Here is a 20,614-nt window from a genome sequence, read left to right on the forward strand (position 1 = left end):
AGGGAATTACACAGTGATTTGGTGGGAGAAGGTGGCGCAAACTCCTCCAAGGGAGGGTGTGACCTCCTAAATAAGTGAAAGTGTGTGTGGAGGTCTGTTAACTCAGATTTTTATCTTTCTCTAGACCACCTCCTGTTATCCTGTTAAAAACAGATAAGTGGCCAGAGGCAGTTAATCAAAATTATTTATGAGCTTTTCCTGCATGTACTATGGACCCCTCCCGCCCCTCCTTTTTTCCCCTAAACTTCTACATAACAGTGACTTATAGCTCTAGCTAGTGTGGCTCACTTGGTTGGAGCATTGTCTGTAAACCAAAGATCATGTGTTTGATCCTGGTCAGGACACATGCCTAGGTTGTGGATTCAGTCCCTGTTTGGGACACGTTCAAGAGTCAAGCGATTGATACTTCTCTTTGACATCAATGTTTCTCCCCCTCTTTCTCTCTCCTTCCATTCCTCTCTCTCTAAAATCAGTAAGCATGTCCTCGAGTGAGAATTTTAAAAAACACACATTGTGATATGCATACAATGGAATGTTACTCATGCATGAGAAAGGACGAAACCTGCTGTTGGTGACGGCATGAATGGACCATGAGGCATTAAGTTAAGTGAAATGAAACAGAGAAAGAAGTAGTGCATATCATTACTTATATGTGGAGTCTAAATAAAAAGTTAAACGCATAGAGTACAAAATTGGTTGGCACAAGCTGATGTGTAGGGGAAACAGAGAGAGAGGCTGGGAAAAGGGTACAAACTTTCAGCTATGAATGAATAAGCTCTGAGAATCCAAGGTATAACATAGAGGCTGTAGTTCCTAACACTGTATTGTACAGTTGAAATTTGACAAGAGAATCGAACTTGAATGTTCTCACACACACAAAAATAAATACATGAGGTCACAGATGTGTTCATTCACTAGGTTAACTAGATGGGAGACTTTTTTCTAAAACTTATCATATATCAAAATCACAGAGTACACTTAAATATTTTAATATCTTACAATTTTTTGTCAATTATACCTCAATAAAGCTGAAAATAAAAAATAAAATTATGAAAGATAACTTATTTAAAATGCCATTCTAAAACTTAACGTTTTGTTTTTATTTAGTGTGTTATATGGTCAAGCAAATATTAATTTTTTTCTCATGGATAAGGACTCTCATGAAAATAGAAGTTATTCTTGCAGGGCCTGGTGTAGACAAAGCATAGAACTAATAGGTCTGTCTGAAGAGGGGAGCCGATTGTCATAAAATGAGAAGAGCTCAGTTGTAGTTTGTGTTTTCCATAAATTCCCACTGGGACAGAAACATTCTAATTATTCTTACATCTCAGAAGAAGCTGAAATGTAGCTCATCAAAAGAGCAAGGAAAGGCTTGGTGTTTCAACCTCCATAGCTCCTGGAAACAGCTTCCTTTATCTTCCTCTGTTTCTTCCTGCGATCTGTTCCATCCAGCTGCTGAAATACATTACCTTCTGGAAATGCAAACCCACAGCGCTCAGACCACAGCAGTAAATCTGGTAGAACAGATGGTCCTGTGTGAATTGTTATACCTCTGTATAAAACCTTGGGATTTTATCAATAGGCTTTACACTAAGTAATGGGAATCAGAGCGACAGAAAAATTCACAGTGACACTTTCGTGCCTGTATCCAAACACTGTGTTATGACTTCCTTCACCGTATCATTCTAATCAAGCTGGAATTATTCTGTGTGTCAAATATCATACATGCAAATCAATAGGTACTCATTTAGAGATTTTTCCTTATTTAAGCATTAAGGTACAATTAAATGAGAATTTAGTTCTACATCCTAGTTAGATTTTCCAGGGAAGTTTTAAGAATTATATACCGAAGAATGTTTTATTAAAGTCATTACTATTTCACATATAAGAGAAGTTTTGTTGGTTTGTGTATTTAATATCATTCAATACTTTATTTCTATTTTTTTTACTGGTCAATGAGGAAAAATAAGAGAAGAGGGTGCAAAGAGAGAATTCCCATTTTTTCAGCGTCTACTATGAGTCTGGCTCTTTTCTCCGGTCTGGCTGATCTGATCCTTACAACTGTGCTAGGAAGCATTCCCACATCTCTGCTTTCGTGGCTTTCTTCAACACGTGCTGTTGAGTTGTTATTTGTAAGTCACAAAAAACACAGGGATTATAAAAGACAGATACTGTTCCTATTTTTGTGGTGTTTCGGTTTGATCAGGGAAGATATCCAGCAACAAATATCTGATTATCTAACACAGCTGTAGGGAGGGATGAAAGACTTTATAATAGGAGGACCTAATGTAGCTGGGGAGGGGTTAGAAGAGTAGGAAGCTGACAGCATCGTTGAATGAATGCCTGCAGGTGTGAATGCATCATCAGTCCAGCTGTGTTCGAATGAATGTGTAGCAGTTGGCCTGTAGGCTGCTAAGGGAGAGAGTGTTTTTCCCTGTTATAGCTGAGGCGTTTAAGGTCGCACAGATAAATATAACCGGGATGTGCACTTGGTTCTGCCTAAACCCCTAGCTCTTTCTCATACTCATAAAACATACCTTTTCCTTGTTAGTTATCAGTCATGCTTAACGTATGGCTTTGATCTACGTCTGCAGAGTCTCCATCACGAAGGCTTTTGCATTTTCATTCAGACATGCTGCTGTTTTTTCTTAAAGGGAAGAAGTAAATTGCTGTTCATTCCTTCAGAATCATCTGTTTTGTTTTTCAGTGTTCCAACATTCCAGAGCCTTCCTGAAGAGATCCTCAGTAAGCTTGCTGACGTCCTTGAAGAGGTAATTATTTTTGATACTTGAACTTTTTCCATTGGGACCTAGCCCATTGGAGCGGTGCAATGATGGGTTACAAACTGCAGGGAGACCTTTTAAATATTTTAAATCTCTGAGATGCTCTTTTATTTGGCTTCAACAAAAAAAAAAGCAGCTCAGCACATCTGACATTTATACATAGTCAGAAATGGGCAAATCAATTAGAGAGGGAGAAAACTTTATTGTAGCAAGTATAATGTCACTTAGACTCCCAAGATCGGGAGATGGCATATTTCTCTCTCATTTCAGTCATCGTAAAGCAAAAGCATAGTAATTGCCACTCTGAAGCTTCAGATTAGCAAATTTACAACAGGAATTAGCAGTTGAGTATACATTTTATTAGCATGTGAGTGAGTGTATTTTACACACATCGTTATATTCCTGCATGTGAAAGTGTCAGTTTTACTTCTCTTTGGCTGAATTGACAAAGCGTGAACAAGGTGGAAGCAGCAGACAGGAGGTTTACAAAGCTGCATTTGGAAGACAGGGTCTCTGGCTCCTGTAGACCCAGGGAAGGCAGAGTACTGGGGCACACATGCAGGTGGGAGCTTGGAGGGGTGGTTTTCCAGAGAAAACTTTCCTGGTATCTTCTGTTTTCTTAATCTAGATAGCATGGTCATGGACTGCGTATGAGGATTGGGTAGAGGCATGAAGGTTTGAGGACAGGGGAGGTGGTATGAGAAAAACGAAAGGGTGAATGGACTAGGAAAACACAGTCTGGTTGGTGGGCATCATTCAAGGCTCCATGTGGTGGTACTAATCTCAAATCTGAGCTAAACAGGCCTGGAAGAGTTTATTTAAGGCTTGCAGCAGGGAAGAGGTAAAACTCAACTCTGCTGAAACAAAGGTGGGCGAGTTTTTAAGTGCTGAGGTGAGCTAGTGGAAAAGTAGAGAGGGCATTGAACAGTGTGATGAGGTCACCTCTGTTTGCTAATTATTCCTTCTGGAAGTTAGGCTGCTACCCCCTACAGAGACCAGGAGATAGGGGTCTTATCTCCCTCTATGATTGCATTTCTGAAGAATAGTTGCTGGTCCATGAGAAAGACATTCCTGGGCAGAAAAACTGGCAAAGGCTGGGAGCAGCATTACATCTCAAAGAGTCAGATTAATCATTTACAACTGCCAACTTTCTTAAGTAAATAAATGCTCTAAGAAAATGGTAGACCAAGAACCTAGAGTCAGGAAGAAGTCTGTGTCAAGTTTAGTCAAGCTGTGCGTGCATGCGCACACGTGTTTGTGTGTGTGTGTGTGTGTGTGTGTGTGTTTTCTTTAGCCCCATTTGTTTGCCTGGATTCAGGCTCTAAACAGGAAGAGAATTGGATGTAACCAGGATGGTTATTTTGCCAAGAAAAAAAACTGTGCAGTTGAGGGAGAAGTTAGGGAGTTGAGGGTGCAGTGAAGAAAGGATTATAATGATTGATCTTGGAGTTTAAACTGGGCAAGGAGGAGAGGAACCTTGGAAGGAGCAAGGGCCAGGGAGACATTATAGGATCAATGGATTTTAGCTTTGTGAAGGTTTTTTGAGGTTGTGCTGACATAGAGGTAGACTGGAAAAATACTAACAATGTTTTGTTTCCAGTTACTAACTATACCAGCAATTCTATCTGTAGCATTCCAAGGTTCATGTACAGAAAGTCTAAGTTTGGGGCTTATTGGATTGAATTTCCCTGTAATTTATTGGTCTCCCTCATCTTATATCTGAATACAAAGTAAAGCAGAAGTCACATTTGATTCCTACATTGAAGTATAAAAACTTCATGAAAAAAAAAAAACTGGCTGTATTTCTCTCAGAATGTGCTGATCATTGTACTTGAAACCTCCGTAAACATAAAACTGCTTTTCTTGGTTCTTTGCTTTTTTGCTTTTCTTGTTGAATACACTGAAAAACATGCCAATGACCCTTTCCCTGTTTTTTTTGTAAGCAAAACAAACTAAAATAAAAATTTACTTGTCTCAGTCAAGCCCATTAAAAAAAAAGAAAGAAAGAAAGAAAAGCCATGAAATCCATTCATCCTTTTCTGTAAGGTTCTGTGTAATTACATTCTCAACGACGGCCGTTCTAGTTCTGAGTCTCAATCATTTTCGCTTCTTCCTCTCTAGCGAGTTTCTTCTATATCTCCTAAATCAGTTTATTTATCATTATGTGGAAGAAGTAAGTGTAGTTCATTGCTTTAAATTCATCTCCACTTTAGTGGAGATAAGTAAATGGGGAAGTCTTTTCCTCCACCCAGTCTGACACCGAACCAGCACCTTTCATTACGGTGCTATACTGCATCTTGACAATTTTGTGGAATAGATAAAAAAAAACAACAAAAATATTTTTCCCACCCTTCCCCACTCTTTCTTACAAGTAGGAGCTCCTTCTGAAAATATATATTTACCTTTTTTTCCCCCCTGGGAAATAAATAGGTGCAACAGAGACTTTTTAGGTCAGTGAAACTGTTCTGTAAGATATGGCGATAGTTGATACATGACACTGGCATTTGGCAAAAACCATAGAAGTGTCCACCACAAAAAGAGAACTTTTAAATGTGAACTATGGATTTGATTAATGATAATGTTTCAATGTTGGTTCATCAGTTATATAAAATGTACTGTAGAAATGCAAGGTATTAATAATAGGGAAAACTGGGAGTGGGGAGAAGGGAGGGTGTAGGAACTCTCAATAGTTCCTGTTCAATTTTTCTGTAAACCTAAAATTTTAAGTAATAGTCTATTAATAAGAAAAAATGATAAAAATGAAAACAGTTCTATGATGTAGATACTATTACTATATTTTTAGAAGAGAAAACTGGACCTTAGGAAAGTTAAGTAACTTGTTCAAGGTCACATGGCTAACGAATTGTGGAAAGGATGAAAGAGTATTGGCAAGACTCAAACTCAGGCATTATGACAGTATAGAGATATAGAAATAGATATAAAGTGTGTGTGTGTGTGTGTGTGTGTGTGTGTGTGTGTAAAATAATGCTTTTTAAAAAATCTTCCCAGTGACAGGTAGATGTTATTGGCCTGGGCCTGGGACTGGGCCATAATGGGATCCCTCAGTCCTCGCAAGAGGGTAGGAGTGAGGTTAAAGATATAATCTGATGGTCACTTGACATAGAATCACGGGTTCTGGCTGTGCGGGGCCAGGTTGGTCTGTAGCTGCAAGGCCTGACTTTCCTGCAGATAGCATCTGCATAGGGATCTGGGCAAAGGCAAGGAGTCCAGAGGCTGGATGCAGACCTTGTGGGGTGCGTGGGGCACAGAGAGAGGATGAGTTAGAGAAGTCGGTATGCTGGTAAGCAATTCCATCTGCTTTTGTAAAGACAGGGCACCACCAGCCAGAGGAACCCTGCCTGGGTGGGCTAAAAGTGGTAGCACACTGCACAGGGCGGTGGGGTGCTGAGACAGGTACTGCCTGCAGGAAACACTGAAGGTCTGTAGGCTGCTGACTAGGACTAGAAGCTGGCTGTGTAGGCCCACAGTCAGGTGGGGACCTAGATGTCCCTTAGGAGCCGCCTGACCTGCCTCCAAACTGCCAGATCTCTGGGGTCCCTGGGGAAGCAGCTGCTGAGCTCATGGAGTGCCAGGTTGTGAGCACTTGAGGTCTGAACATCTGTTTGACTCCATCAGCTGCCATGAGGGTCCCTGGGTGCTCCCGTCCTCCAGCTCCCTGCGTGCTGAGGAGGTGAGCTCCTGTGCTAAGAGTCAGGCTCTACAGCAGATGTCAGAGTGGTCGGGTCACTCTGCTTTCCTTCCTCATGCAAAACTTTTCTAAGCTGCAGGGAAAGCTGCTGCTGCTGCTGCTGTTCCTGTAGGAATAAAAGCTTCTCCTGCAGCTTCAGGATGGTCTCTTCTAGGGACATTGTGTTTTCCATCTTTTTCTTCCTTCTCTCCTGCTCTTCCTTTATCTGTTTCATCATCTCGATCATCTCTTCCTCTTGCTGCTGCATGCACACCCACTCCATTCAATGCAGCACCCCGGCCTTGGCATTGAAAGTTTGGGGCAGTCCTGGATCACAGGCATAATGCTAGCGGGGATGCTTGGGCCGTGGGCCCCCGGTTCGGTCACTGACTGTGAGACCTTGGACCAGGCCCACCTTCTCTTTGATCTCTCCACAGTCTCCCGAGTGCTTTCGCTGTTGCGTGACATCCAATAACTGGAACAAAAGATGGATGGATGGATGGATGGATAGATAGATAGATAGATAGATAGATAGATAGATAGATAGATAGATAATGCATGTACACACATACGTATGACATAGGATCACCATCTCTATCCTGTAGTTGAGGAAGTACATAAAACAGAAAGAAGACTTGTGTACCATAAAGCTGCTGAGTGGGAGATTGTCAAAAGCACGTACTAAATTACAAATGTAGGGAATTTGGAAGATGGCTATTAGAGGCATTTATCTCCTCATTAAACAAGTGGTAATTGACAACAGTTTAAAACTCTCTGGCCAGAGAAGTTATTTGGTAAGTTAGAATCCTTGGTTTACAAGCTTTTTCCTCTTCAGAGTATTTGTCCAGAGGTTTGGCCTTTGTTACATCTCCCTGAGATGCATAAAGGAGACGAGAGATGATAGAAGTACGTACATCTTACTCCTTCCATCTGATCTTCCAGCCTTTGGCTCCCACAACTGCTTTGTCTTCCAGCTCGATTTGGGGGTTTGTGGGATCCTCTACCAGAAACTTCTGTAATATATTTTCAGAGAGCAGTCATGGCCTCTTGTACTTCAGAATGCATGCCCCCTCTCCGTGAAATATTTCTGTCCCATTTGTGGTGACAGCATCCAAATGTGAAGCCGAAACAGTTGTGTTTCATTCACTGAGTCACTCATGCAGCACAAGTTCATTGAAAACCTACTCAGAATATTCATTCAATAAAAAATTATTGGTTATATAGTAAGCATCAGGCATAATTCTTGTGCAAACCTTTTCCCTGCTGGAAATTGGGATAGAAGCTGAGACACATCCAACCTTAAGGTACTCACAGAAAATTAGGAAACAGGCAAGTTCTAAGCAACATAGGAGTGAGCATATGGCTTTGAATTATAAACCGTACAAAGGAATTTAAGGGAAAAGCAAACAAAAAGAGGATTAAGCAGAATTAGCCAGGGTTAAGCTTCTTAAAAAAGGAAAAGACTTAGTATTTATAATAAAAACATGTTTGGAAGAGGAAAGAAGAGTTAGAAGTAACTACTGCTGTTATGCTTACAATGATTAATAATTCCTGGAAATGTAAACTGATTTGCATCATATAAAGTAAACCAAAAAGGCAGAATGATGTTACTCAAAAGGTCTGTTTATAAGACAAACCTTGTTACCTTTATTAAAATAATAATTTTGCCCTGACTGGTGTGGCTCAGTTGGTTGGACGTTGTTCCACAAAGCAAAGGGCCACTGGTTCGATTCCTGGTCAGGGCACATGCCTGGGTTGCAGGTTCAGTCCCTGGTTGGGTATGTAGGAAAGGCAACTGATCACTGTTTCTCTTTCATGTTGACATTTCTTTACCTCTCTCTCCCCTTCCCTTCTCTCTCTCTAAATATATATATAATGTATGTATAAATTAAATCTTAAAAATGTTAATAAAATAACAATTCTTAGGTATAAGTAATAAAAGAAAATGGTGGCTCTTCCGAGAGAGCTAGTAGAAGCTCACTTGCAGGCTCATAATAATTAAGGGAACATACAGGATGTGTGATAAACAGAACCTTCTCTCACACAAAATCTCACTAAAGCCTTGGCAGGTCACAGTTCCCTCCTCATTAATATTGACTGACACTTGATGAATGATGAATGTTCAAGCCTGAAATACTGCCTTCCCTGGTTCAGAGCCTTATCAACCAGGAAACAGCCTTGTAGCCACTGCCCCAAGAAACTGCCTGATTCCTTCTCTGCAGGGTGGGAGGTTGCCTTGTGATGGATTTCCAGGGAAATGTGGAGGCAGACTCTGTGGGGAGACACAGAACTGAATGCTCGCATTATCCCCTGCTTCAAGCTGTGTGATGACTCTCTCCAGCACAAACAAGCTTTGTATTTTGTGGCTTAAACTCAAAGCCCCTGAGTGCTAGCCTGCGAACCAAATAGTTGCTGGTTCGATTCCCAGTCAGGGCACATGCCTGGGTTGTGGGCCAGGTCCCTGGTAGGGGGCGTGTGAGAGGCAACCACACATTGATGTTTTTCTCCCTCTCTTTCTCCCTCCCTTCCCCTCTATCTAAAAATAAATAAAATCTTACAAAAAAATTAAACTAAAAGCACAACTGGCTTTCTTAACTTTAGCTTCTTATGTGTGTGCTGTAAGCACACGGAGGCTTCTATTCTTCATCGATTTATGTCTTAGATGCCTATTGTGTACAAGCCCCTGAACTTGGTGTTTGACAGCTGCAAAGATGGCTGAAATTTTTTAAAACATCATGAAAATCTTCCATCATGCTTTTGTTTAATCCGAGCAATTTGTCTGGTGTTTATCACTATGTTCTGTGAGAGGAATTCAGGGCCCATCAGGATTGTCTCTCATACCATCCAACAGCATTTTGCAAATGGGATCTCACACATACGCTGTAGGCAGGCCACTAATTTATAGTTTCATGCGAATTCACTGCTTGTTTCCAAACCCCATAAATGAGAGCAAATTGTACGTACCAAGCAGGTTTATAAATTCTTATGTAGCAACCATTTCAAGCGCTTTCCACAAATGTTTTCTAGAAAGCTAATCTATTATGGGGTGGTTTCCTCTTTGCAAAGCACATACATTTTAATGAATTACAAGCAGCATAGAGCAAAGCATACATATTCTGGTGACTAAATGCCTAGAAAGGCCTTGTTTTGGAGCTTGCAGATACTGTAGCATAAAATGGATTCCTGTCATAAATTAAAAATGCTGACTGGGAAAACACTTCCAGGAAAAAAAAAAAGTAAACATTTTCAGAAGGAAGTGCCTATTTGTAAGGAAGAGAGGAGCGGGCTGGGAAAAGTAATAGTGTTGTTTTTTATTTATTCCATAAATTTTCAAAATACAATACATTAGTCAAATCTGAATGAGGAACATTGTCTAAAGAAGAAGGAGGAGAAAAGGAAGGAGGGAGGGAAGGAAGGAAAGAAGGCAGGCAGGAAGGGAGGGAGGGAGAGAGGGACAAATCGCCCTGTGTTCTTAAAAAATGTCAGTGTCATGAAGGCTGAAGAAAGGCTGGAGAACTGTTCCAGATTAACGGAGACCAAAGAAACGTGACAACTACATAGGTCTCAGCATTTTAATGACCTTAAGTTAGGTGTTTCTCTCCCCCCACGTCAAAGGCTAGGGAAAGCTGTAGTTGAATATTTTCTCAGCCAGTTGATTAATCTTTGGTGAAAACCCCGTTTTAAGCTCTAGTAAAATAGTCGCCCTTGGGGACAGGCCTTGTTAAAGAGAACAGAGAGCTCTGAGCATGGTTCACAGTGATGACTTTTCCTCCTTCCCTGAGGGAGGCACAGGGGGGTTTTCTCATATATTCAAGCAAGGACCTGTTAGAGTTCTTGGGGGTGAAACTCATAAAAATGTGCGGAATTCCTCCCCACTGCAAGACTGGGCCTCCTAGGAGTTCTCACACTAGCCCACACTGAGCATCTAGCAATGCATCACCGGTAGTGTAAAGTGTCCCTAACCTGTAGTGGACCCAGCAGAGGGCTTATGCTCCCGTCAGTGACCTGTGACTCTGTATCCCCCGCCCACCTGTCCCTCCAGTTTTCAGTGCAGCATTTTGCCCCATGGCCTCACTTTTCTGACAGATCTGAGAAAATTACTGGTGTGTGTGTGTGTGTGTGTGTGTGTGTGTGTGTGTGTGTGTGTGAGAGTGGTAATTTCCAAGCCCTTTAGATGTCAGGCCAGGAACCGCTGTTTTTAAATGTTAAATGTGATATCCAATGAAGCACTCAGCACATTGCCTGGCACAAAATGATAATATATTGTTAGCTGTTACTATTATTTATTATCCCATCAAAAGTGTTTTCTAATAGTTTAATAACATGATGTAATTGGTATCACAGGAGTCAGTACATCTTTCTGAGCATATTTTAAAAAAGTACTTTGCTGCCAGTTAAAAGGTTTAGGGAAGAAATTGACTGCGGTCAGAGATCTGCAGCAATCAGCGCGACACTGGCAGAAAGGACAGATCGAAATCAAAAGCTGGGCCAGAACCTGTGACGAGAGGAAGCGGACAGTGAGGAACATGAAGGAAAACAGCAGAAATTTGAGCTCTAAGGAGTATAAGTTTGAGAGTAGAAAAGGTAATGAAAAGGGTAATAGCCTCTTCCAGTGTTTGACCCATGGCAGAATTGATGTAGCGAGCTTTGTCCTTTGTCTTCAAAGGTGGGGCTCATGATGGGAATTGCTATTTGTGCCAAGAGATGCTGTTGAACAGTTTATTCCAAGAAAGGCTGCCCTTTGGTTCCCAACTGTCGCCACTGTTTAGAGCAAAGCTGGCATGGATGTGTGGCCTGCCCAACCTCTTTGCTCAGGCGGAGCCTCCACATCCCTGCTGCCAACTGTCGCCACTGTTTAGAGCAAAGCTGGCATGGATGTGTGGCCTGCCCAACCTCTTTGCTCAGGCGGAGCCTCCACATCCCTGCTGGCTCGTGAATTTCCCAGGGTTTCAGAATTGCCACAGTGTTTGCAAAGCACTAGCAAAGCAATCCTTCTGTCCTGCCTTGTGGTCATATCAGTTCATCATCGACTGATTGTTTAGGGCCTATTTTTCCTGAATATTTCTTGCCTAGCATCCTGGCATGATAGTTAGTGGGGTCCCCCCACCAGACCTCAAGTACCACTTCTAGGAGCTTTGCTTGCTTTTAAGACCTCATGCTCAACAGCCTTGCCTTACTTTTGAGTGTTAAGATTGATGTGTACTTCTATCTCATTATATTACTTCAGAATATCCATTTTATATGCATAAACTAGAAAGGTCATTTTAGCAACTCTATAGAAAGTTAGACCCTAGCTGCACCGTGAACTTCTAATCAGGGCTACACCTTTACTCCAGTATTAGTTTCCTAAATAGATGAGATTATATGACTCCCTTGGGGAAGTTGCTTAAAATACAGATTTCTGGACACTACCTCAGAACTACTGAAATATATCTAGGGGAAGAGCCTGGAAACCTGTATTTTATTTTATTTTAAAATCTACTTTATTGTGGTAAAATATGTATAACATAAAATTTACAATTTTAACCATTTTAAGTATATTTTATTGATTATGTTATTACAGTTGTCCCATTTTTCCCCCCTTTATCACCCTCTGTCCTGTACCCTTCCTCCAACCAGCATCCCGTCCCTTAGTTCATGTCCATGGGTTGTACATATAAGGTCTTTGGCTTCTCCATTTCCTATACTATTCTTAACCACTTCCTGTCTATTTTGTGCCTATCAGTTATGCTTCTTATTCCCTGTGCCTCCCCCTCCATTCTCCCCCTCCCCTTTCCCACTGATAACCCTCCACGGGATCTCCATTTCTGTGATTCTGTTCCTGTTCTAGTTGTTGGCTTAGTTTTTGTTATTGTAGGTTCAGTTGTTGATAGTGGTGAGTTTATTGTTATTTGACTGCTCATAGTTTTTGATCTTCTTCTATTTCTTAGATAAGTCCCTTTAACATTTCATATAATAAGGGCCTGTGATGATGAACTCCTTTAACTTGACCTTATCTGGGAAGCACTTTATCTGCCCTTCCATTCTAAATGAAATCTTTGCTGGATAGAGTAATCTTGGATGTAGGTCCTTGCCTTTCATGATGTCAAATACTTCTTTCCAGTCCCTTCTTGCCTTCAAGGTTTCTTTTGAGAAATCAGCTGATAGTCTAATGGGAACTCCTTTGTAGGGAACTGTCTCCTTTTCTCTTTCTGCTTTTAAGATTCTCTCCTTATCTTTAATTTTGAATAATTTAATTATATGTTTTGGTGTTTCTTCTTGAATACAACTTCTTTGAGACTCTCTGAGCTTCCTGGACTGCATATCTAGTTCCTTCAGCAAATTGAGGAAGTTTTCCTTCATTGTTTGTTCAAATAAGTTTTCCACTTCTTGCTCTTCCTCTTCTCCTTTTGGAACTCCTATGATTTGGATGTTAGAATGGTTAAAATTGTCCCAGAGGTTCCTTACCCTCTCCTCATTTTTTTTGGAATTCTTGTTTCTTCATTCTGTTCTGGTTGGATATTTATTTCTTCATTTTGTTCTAAATTGTTGATTTGAGTCCCGGTTTCCTTCCCTTAGCTATTGGATCCTGTATATTTTCCTTTATTTTACTTCGTATCACCTTCATTTCTTCCTTTATTTTGCAGCCATACTCAATCATTTCTGGGAGCATCCTGATTACCAGTGTTTTGAACTCTGCATCAGATAGGTCGTCTACTCCTCGTCACTTAGTTCTTTTTCTGGAGTTTTGATCTGTTCTTTCATTTGGGCCATATTTCTTTGTCTCAGCACACCTGTTACATTGTAAGGGGTGGAGCCTTAGGTATTCGCTGGGGTGGGGCAACCCTCTTCTATGTGTTGTGGTGCTGTATGTGGTGGAGGGGTCTGAGAGGGAAAAATGTGGCTTGCTATTTTGCTTAGCTCTTGCCCCACTTTCAGTCACTTCCCTCACTTCCCACAAGCAGATTGTGCTCTTTCAGGTGCTGTTTCCCAGGTGGGTGGTTTTATGTACATTTTAGGACCCCATGGACCTCTCCAGTGGACTCTCCTGTGAAGCTGGGAGTTTCTCCTGCTGCTGAAACTCCCATAGGTTTTCACAGACAGAAGTTGTAAGGTTTCAGTTTCCTGTGTTGGAACCCTGGGTTGTGTGGTCTCTCTTGCTCCCTAGTTGTTTCTCCCAGTTTATCCACATGCAAATGTGGGACCGCCCTGTCTGCCAGCAGCTGCTTTGCCTGCCCTGGTCCACCAGCATGCATCCTCTCCACCTTGGCTCCCTGTCTCTGCTCCTCCTACCAGTGTGGATGAATGTAACTCCCTGGTTGTCAGACTTCCGTACAATTTGATTTTCTGGTAGTTCTGGTTGTTTTTTGTTCTTAAATTGGTTGTTATCCATCTTTTGGTTGTGTGAGGAAGTGAAGAGTATCTGTCTAGGTCTCCATCTTGGCTGGAACCTCCCATTCTATCCATTTTTAAACATACAATTCAGTGGCATCAAGTACATTCACATTGTTTTACAAACATCAGCACTATTCATTTCCAGAAGTTTTTCATTACCTCAAAAAGGAACTTTATACCAGTTAAACGATAACTCCCACTCCATTCTTCCCTCAGCCTCTGGTAACTTTTATTCTATTTTCTGTCTGTATGAATTTTTCTAGTCTAGTTACCTTATACAAATAGAATCACACAATATTTGTATTTTTGTGTTTGGCCTATTTTACTTAGCATAAAATCATCTGAATTTCATACCCTTCTGTAGCTGGGTGTATCAGAATTTTATTCCATTTTATGGCTGAATAATGTTCCAGTCTGTGATATACCATATTTTATTTATTCATTTCTTTGGGTTCCGGGACCCAATCCAATTCATGTGGAGGGGGCTTCCCATGCCACCAGTTCTTGAGACTCCAGCTAGATCAATTCTGACACTATGAACCTGGAGATAGCATCAGATCCCGGAGGTTAAGGGTTAGTCCTACGGAACAGCCCACTCCCCATTGTGTCCCCACCCACTTCAGATGCCAGCCAAAATCCCAGGTTGTCACTTGTGCTTCTGACTGACCGGCTCTACCTGGAGATTCCCACAACACCTTACCTGGACTTCAGATTTCAGTCACAAGTTCAGGTTGTTACCTGTACTTCTGACTGATTAGCTATAAATCAGAGTTTGCCTCAAGTCTCTTCTCAGGTTCTATTAATTTGCTAGAGCAACCTGCAGAACTTGGAGAAACATTCCACTCACTAGATGACTGTGGAAACCTGTATTTTAAATAGAAATTGTACCACTGCACGTCCAGTTACAAATTGGCAGCAGAGACAACATACACACGCTTACACATGCACGGTCATGCACACAGATGCACACACCTTCAGTCACATGCTCTGGATTCCCAGTTTATTTGGTTAAGGGAACAGAACCTCAGGGAACTGGGGGTGGCTAAATCCATCAGGAACAGTCAGCCTATCACTGCAGCCTTTCCCATGTCCCCTCCTCCTATGGATACATGACTGCTAGTGACACTTGAGACAGCTGAGAACCTGCTAGAATTGAAAAAGTGACACATGCTTATGTTCCTGTCCTTGTACAATCTGGCTTCTGTTATAATTTGAGAAGATGTTACCTTACAGTTTCTGCATTTCCACTGAAGGCGGGGACCAGCAAAATTCCTACTACCTAGTTTCGTATGGCCCATGAGCTAAGACTAATTTTTGTATTTTTTTAAATTTTTGTTGTTGTCCAGTTACAGTTGTTCTGCCTTTCTCCCCATTGCTCACCCCTACCCCACCCCCCACTCCTACAGTCAGTGCCGCCCCATTGTCCATGCCCGTGAGTCCTCTGTCCATGTCCCTTTGCTTGAAAAACATCAGGAGAGGAATAACACTTAATACGATATGGAAATTATGGTATTAAATGTAAGTTACTGAAAGCCAGCCACACTCACTTCTTTACTTGTTGTCTAAGACTGCTTTTTTGCTGCAGTAAGAGCTAAGTAGTCACAGTACAGACCTTGTGGCCCAAAATCCTGGTATATTCACTCTGTGGGCTGTTACAGAAAAAATTTCACAACCCCTGGTTTAAGGGGATTTTGACAGATACTGTGCTCGCTCTCCTGATTTGTGAACCAAATTCAGCATCAGGAAGGTGCATCCTTACCTGGCAGTAAGTGAAGTCAGTTCCAGGTGGTCCTGAATGCTCTCCTTCTTGCTGCTGTCCAGGGTTCTGGAAACACTTTCCCACATACAGCCCCAATCTGATTGTATATTCTCTGACCTGGAGGTTCTGATACTGAGTGTGGCAAACCATAGTCACAACCCATGTGCAAACCGCACCCCCCACCCCAACATCCTGAGTGATTAACCTGGTCTGGAGAATTTAGAAAACACCTACCACATCATACATGGAATGATGGACTTAATTTGCTAAGAGGTTAAGTCACTGGCTAAAGGTGTTTGCCACTGATTTTGAAGCAATGGACAAGACAATTCTCTGGTACTTCTTTCTGGTCATTATATCAGGTGCCTTAACACAGTGACTAGGAGACAGTGGTTTTCTCGGCTTACAAGTTCCTGACAACCTTGAGGAAACAGATCTCATTGTTCAAGTGCAAAGAGATGAGGAACTTCCCTTATTGAACTGGAAGGGGTTGTTTTACATGGAAACACGGAGGCCTCACAGGACTCCTGTCATTAACTTTAGTGTCAACTTTTAAAAAAAGCTTAAGGGCCAGAAAGCTTAAGGTGTGAGAGAAAACAAAGTTAATAAAAGACAATCAAGGTTCACTCTGCCTGACATTTGAATTTGTAATCTTCCTTCCCAATTAACGGTAAAGCTTCTCCTATTTGGTGAAAAAGATATGTGACTGAACTCTCACTTCTGAAGAAATTTCTTAACAGCTGCTCACCACCCTAAGATGAATACCGGTAATTAGAACTGTTACCATTTTCTGTTATCGTTATGACTACTGTCATTAATCCTCAGCACCAAAGCCGCGATGCTAATGCTGGCTGTACCAAGCTCTGAAATTCTAATTACCACTCCCTGCTCTCAGAAAAAAAAAAAAAAGCTATTTTGTAAGAACAAAGTAGCTATTAAGGGGAGGACTCGGTGACTGTTTAATGTGTTGATAATTTGGAATCACCAGCTAAAAGAATCCTGGAGAGAGACCCCTGCATTCATTTTGCCTTTTAACGGATTTAAAGGGTCATCTGATTTGTTCCAAAGCATTTGAGGTCACACATTGCGGACCTTGTCCTCTCCAATGTGACTTCCCCACTGAATTTTCATACAGCTAATATCACTGGTTGAAAACACTCGGAGACACTGCCATCATCATTACTACTGACCTGGAATAAGAGAGAGTCAGTGGAGATAGGGTTTTAACATTTTTCAAATAGCAAGTATATTTCTTAGAACTAGCCTGCACAATTGTATGTTGCACTGTGGAATGCATGCTTCACTATTAACGTATTTGATCCATTATTTTGAAATTGCAGAGAGGGAGTATAGCCCTAGGTCTTTCATCTTTTACTTTAATGTGCTATTCAAGGAGAGTAATTAAACTGTGCATGCCAAACCCAGGGATAAATACACTCAAAACCAGATAAAAGTAATAATAGCATAGTTGTAAATGTAGTATATAAATCAAAAAGACTAAAGAGAGAAGTTAAATATGACTTGCCCACCAATTGCTAAACATTTATCAATGAATCCAGGATTTGTTCTATCAATAACCATAAGACAAAATCCTCAGGCATAACATGACATTAATTTGTTTCTAAATGAAAAGATATTGAAAAGAAAGGATCTCTTTCCACCCCAATTATATAATCTATTCCCCAGCATTACCTGGCTGAGATCTGAACTCTGAAATAAGTGTGGAAATAGAACAAATTAGAGTCTATGAAACTATTTCCCAAGTAAAATATGCTTATGAGAAATAAACAGCCATTCTGCGTCCTCCTCCTGGACAATGCTAACACACCGAAATCTAGTAGTGAATTTTGAATTTTGTTGCACCATTTCCCAAACTCGACCCAGGGGCATTTTGGGGACATGTAATTTTTCCTTTTTACCTATGCACATTCCACAGAAGACATGTAACAGGCTGGGAGATGCTGGTCTAGGCGTGAAGCTCCTTGTAGCAGAGTTGGCTGGAGCAGCCTGGCGTGTGGGAAATGTGATTGCTGCAGCAGAGCAGCAGGACTACTGGAGGGGGAGGAACTGCTGAGGCCCCGGTTCCAGCATCTCTAGGGCCCAGAGTTCATCCTGGTGTGTGCAGTGGGAACACTCTGGGGAGCAGGAAAATGCCATATGAGCCCCAGCTGGGCATTCTGCCTCCCTGCCTCAGCAACCAAGCTCTGAGGGTCCACGTATTTGTTTGTTGTTTTTAATGACTAAGGATATTTTTTATCTGTTGAATGACATTTCCGTATGTTGATGTAAGAATGTCCAAAGCTGTAGAGAATTTTTATAAGCGTTTATTTGAGCCAAACTGATGACAATGGCTAGGCAGCAAAATCTCAAATGCTCCCTTGAGGGTGGTTATGCCTCCCAGGGTTCTTAAAAAAGAGGATTACTTGGGCATTTCAAAGGTGTGTTAACACAAGAAAGCAACAGACAGGGCTTGCTTAAGGCAGAGACAAATGTTTTACTAAAAAATGTTATACGCCTGGGGAGAGACTACCCACCATAACCTGCCCAGTTAGAGATTTATGGTCAGTGCGCCCTGGGAGGTTGCCCTGGTTACATTTATTATAGCTCCCCTCTCATCCACATGTACATTCCCTAAATTTATTTTCAGATTACCCAAATCCTCTATAAGTAAATTGGAACTCCTCATTGTGGGTATGGAAATAATGATGCATTCCTGAATTTTAATATTGGTTACATATGTTTATAAAATATATTATAAACAAAGTGGCTTTAAATGCCTGTAACCACTGTTGGCTCATTATGAGTCTATGATAATATAAGAAAAGCCAATATAGTTTTTTTTTGATACCAACATTTAATTTAAGAGAATATCCTCTATTATGATATTGATTTTTCAATGTTTAAATGAGCTGTCTCTTATTAAAAAATGAAGGACATAGTTTTAATTTAGTTTTGATTTGTTTTCAGATAATCTTGCTTGAGAATATGCTGTTCCCCAAGTTGTTTTTATATAGTTATAAAAATGTTACTGAGCTGCTAGCCTCAGTGAGAGTTAAGATATTTCGAAGTTTCTTCCCTCATGTCGCCCCCACCCTCCAGCCTGTAGCAAGTATGAGATTTATCGAGTTCGCTGCTCCTCTTATTACAAATGTCTTTCTGTAGTCCCTTCCTAACATCAGCATGTATTTGTTTGCTGAAGTTCAATAGTATCTGACTGTAAAGTAGGTTTGCCCTCTGTGAAGTTCACTGGCCTGTTGTGAAACTGAATGTTTGTTCGTGGTATCTCTGGCACATCTGTCTGACACAGAACCAATTGTCCTGAACTGAACCTTACGTCACAGTGTCGTTACCCTAGAACAGGTGAACCGGGGATCAAAGTAGCATCTCAAAATTACAATAACCTTTTTAATAGGAGATTTATAAGATAATAATAAGTAAAATGCTAGACAAGGGAGAGGGCCTGGAAATGATCTATGTCAACCCTTTCGGGTTACAAAGGAGGAAACAAGGTTTAATGTGGTAAATATATATTGTTTTCTTGACATCAGATAATGAAACTCAATCAAAAGTGGTTTCATTATTTCTTGTAGGAAAGAGAAGACTTTCATTGTAAAATAATGGTCACCAATGAGGAGGTTTGGGAAGAATCGAGGGTTCTGTGTTGCTCATTCCATTCTGTTACGTGGCCAACCGCAGTAAATAAATGCTTGAAAGGAGAGTGATAGTGAAATAGCAAAATTCACGTTCAGGAAACGTACTCTTACAATGTTTTCTTATTTAAATATGTATGAGATAATCTCATATACATTTTCAATTCAGATCATATAAAAAGCCTGCTTTCAAATTTTGTGTGCAGAAAGGAGGAAATATTACTGCCATACCTGGTTGATGTGTTTGAAAATCCCAGGTTATTGTTCGTTTTCCTCTGTAGCAAGCACTTTTCTCTGCTGAGTAATGTCGAAATTTAACCTGAGTGCTCCTCATTAGAAAGGATAATTTTTGTTAATGTAACATTATAATTCACTTTTCAAAATAAATATTTGATTGCGTTCTTCACCTTGGAAGTTCCTCATTTAAAATATTGAATATCATTTTCTCTTTCCTGAATTGGTTTTGTGTTGATTTTTTTTTAATTGAGGATAATGTTTTCCTTCAACTCATTTCAATGAAATTGTTCCTATAATTCTAAAAACACCCAGAATATACTATACTGTTGGAAAAAGCAATAAAAGAACAATATCTGAGAAAATAGCTCACTATTGCCTCAGATATTTGTCCTTTAATCATAACAATAGCTGCCATTTATTAAATATTCATTATGTGTCGGACAGCAAGGGCTTTACTTAGGTTCATTTATTGAATCCTTAGACAAGTCTACGAATGAGGGGTATTAAGACTGTTTTATAGGTAAAGAAGCTTGGCCAAGAACACCTCGCTAAGAAGGTGAAACGTGGAGGATTTGAACTAGGTCCGTTGTGTACCGAAGGCCAGGTCTCTAGGTGTTGTGCTCTTGCCCTGCCCTGTTTGTGGGCGGGCAGAGGAGAGGCTCTACGGTGGACCAGCTGGGGCTTAGCTGTGCAGACTTGGCGAGGCTCAGCCCCAGGGGGGACTACGCAGGGCATGTGGCTAGAGCAGGACTAAAGGTGGTGATTCCAGCTGCTTATGAAACATCAAATGGTGCGAAACTTTCTATAATCTTTGAAAAAAATTTTTTTTCGATGAGAAGCTTTTAAATACCTCTATTAAATACTGCCAATGAATTTAACGATGATGCTTCCTTTGTACTGGGAAAAGGAGGTCAGGTGAGAGATCAGAAGCAAAAAGGGAAAAAATAGATATTCTTTTCATAATTAGTCCCTGAAGTTTTTTCTGGAATAGTTGATATTCTTGTCAGAAATTGTGTCTGGGCTACACGCCTATTTTCTTTTCTTCTTTTTAAAAGCTCTAGTCCAGACCTACAGGTGTTACGCAGCGGGTTCAGGTAATAGGTTCCAGTGTGATGATGGTCAT

General features: G+C 40.8%; 2 protein-coding genes across 3 annotated transcripts in view; one reads left to right on the forward strand and one right to left on the reverse strand.

The window, feature by feature from the left end:
* The window catches only part of PRKG1 (protein kinase cGMP-dependent 1), a 1,161,962-nt gene that overhangs the window by 843,498 nt on the left and 297,850 nt on the right, over positions 1-20,614 (forward strand). For both annotated transcript variants that reach the window (XM_024563402.4, XM_045197730.3), the window contains exon 5: positions 2,708-2,771. In XM_024563402.4, coding sequence (XP_024419170.1) covers positions 2,708-2,771 — 64 coding nt within the window. The remainder of the gene's footprint in view (positions 1-2,707; positions 2,772-20,614) is intronic.
* Positions 5,875-6,739, reverse strand: GPS2 (G protein pathway suppressor 2). Its single transcript, XM_071221342.1, is given in 5 exon segments — positions 5,875-6,092; positions 6,095-6,130; positions 6,133-6,231; positions 6,234-6,496; positions 6,498-6,739. Coding segments are annotated over 5 exon segments (858 nt in total).

Source organism: Desmodus rotundus, chromosome 4, assembly GCF_022682495.2.
Source record: "Desmodus rotundus isolate HL8 chromosome 4, HLdesRot8A.1, whole genome shotgun sequence".
Lineage (NCBI taxonomy): Eukaryota > Metazoa > Chordata > Mammalia > Chiroptera > Phyllostomidae > Desmodus > Desmodus rotundus.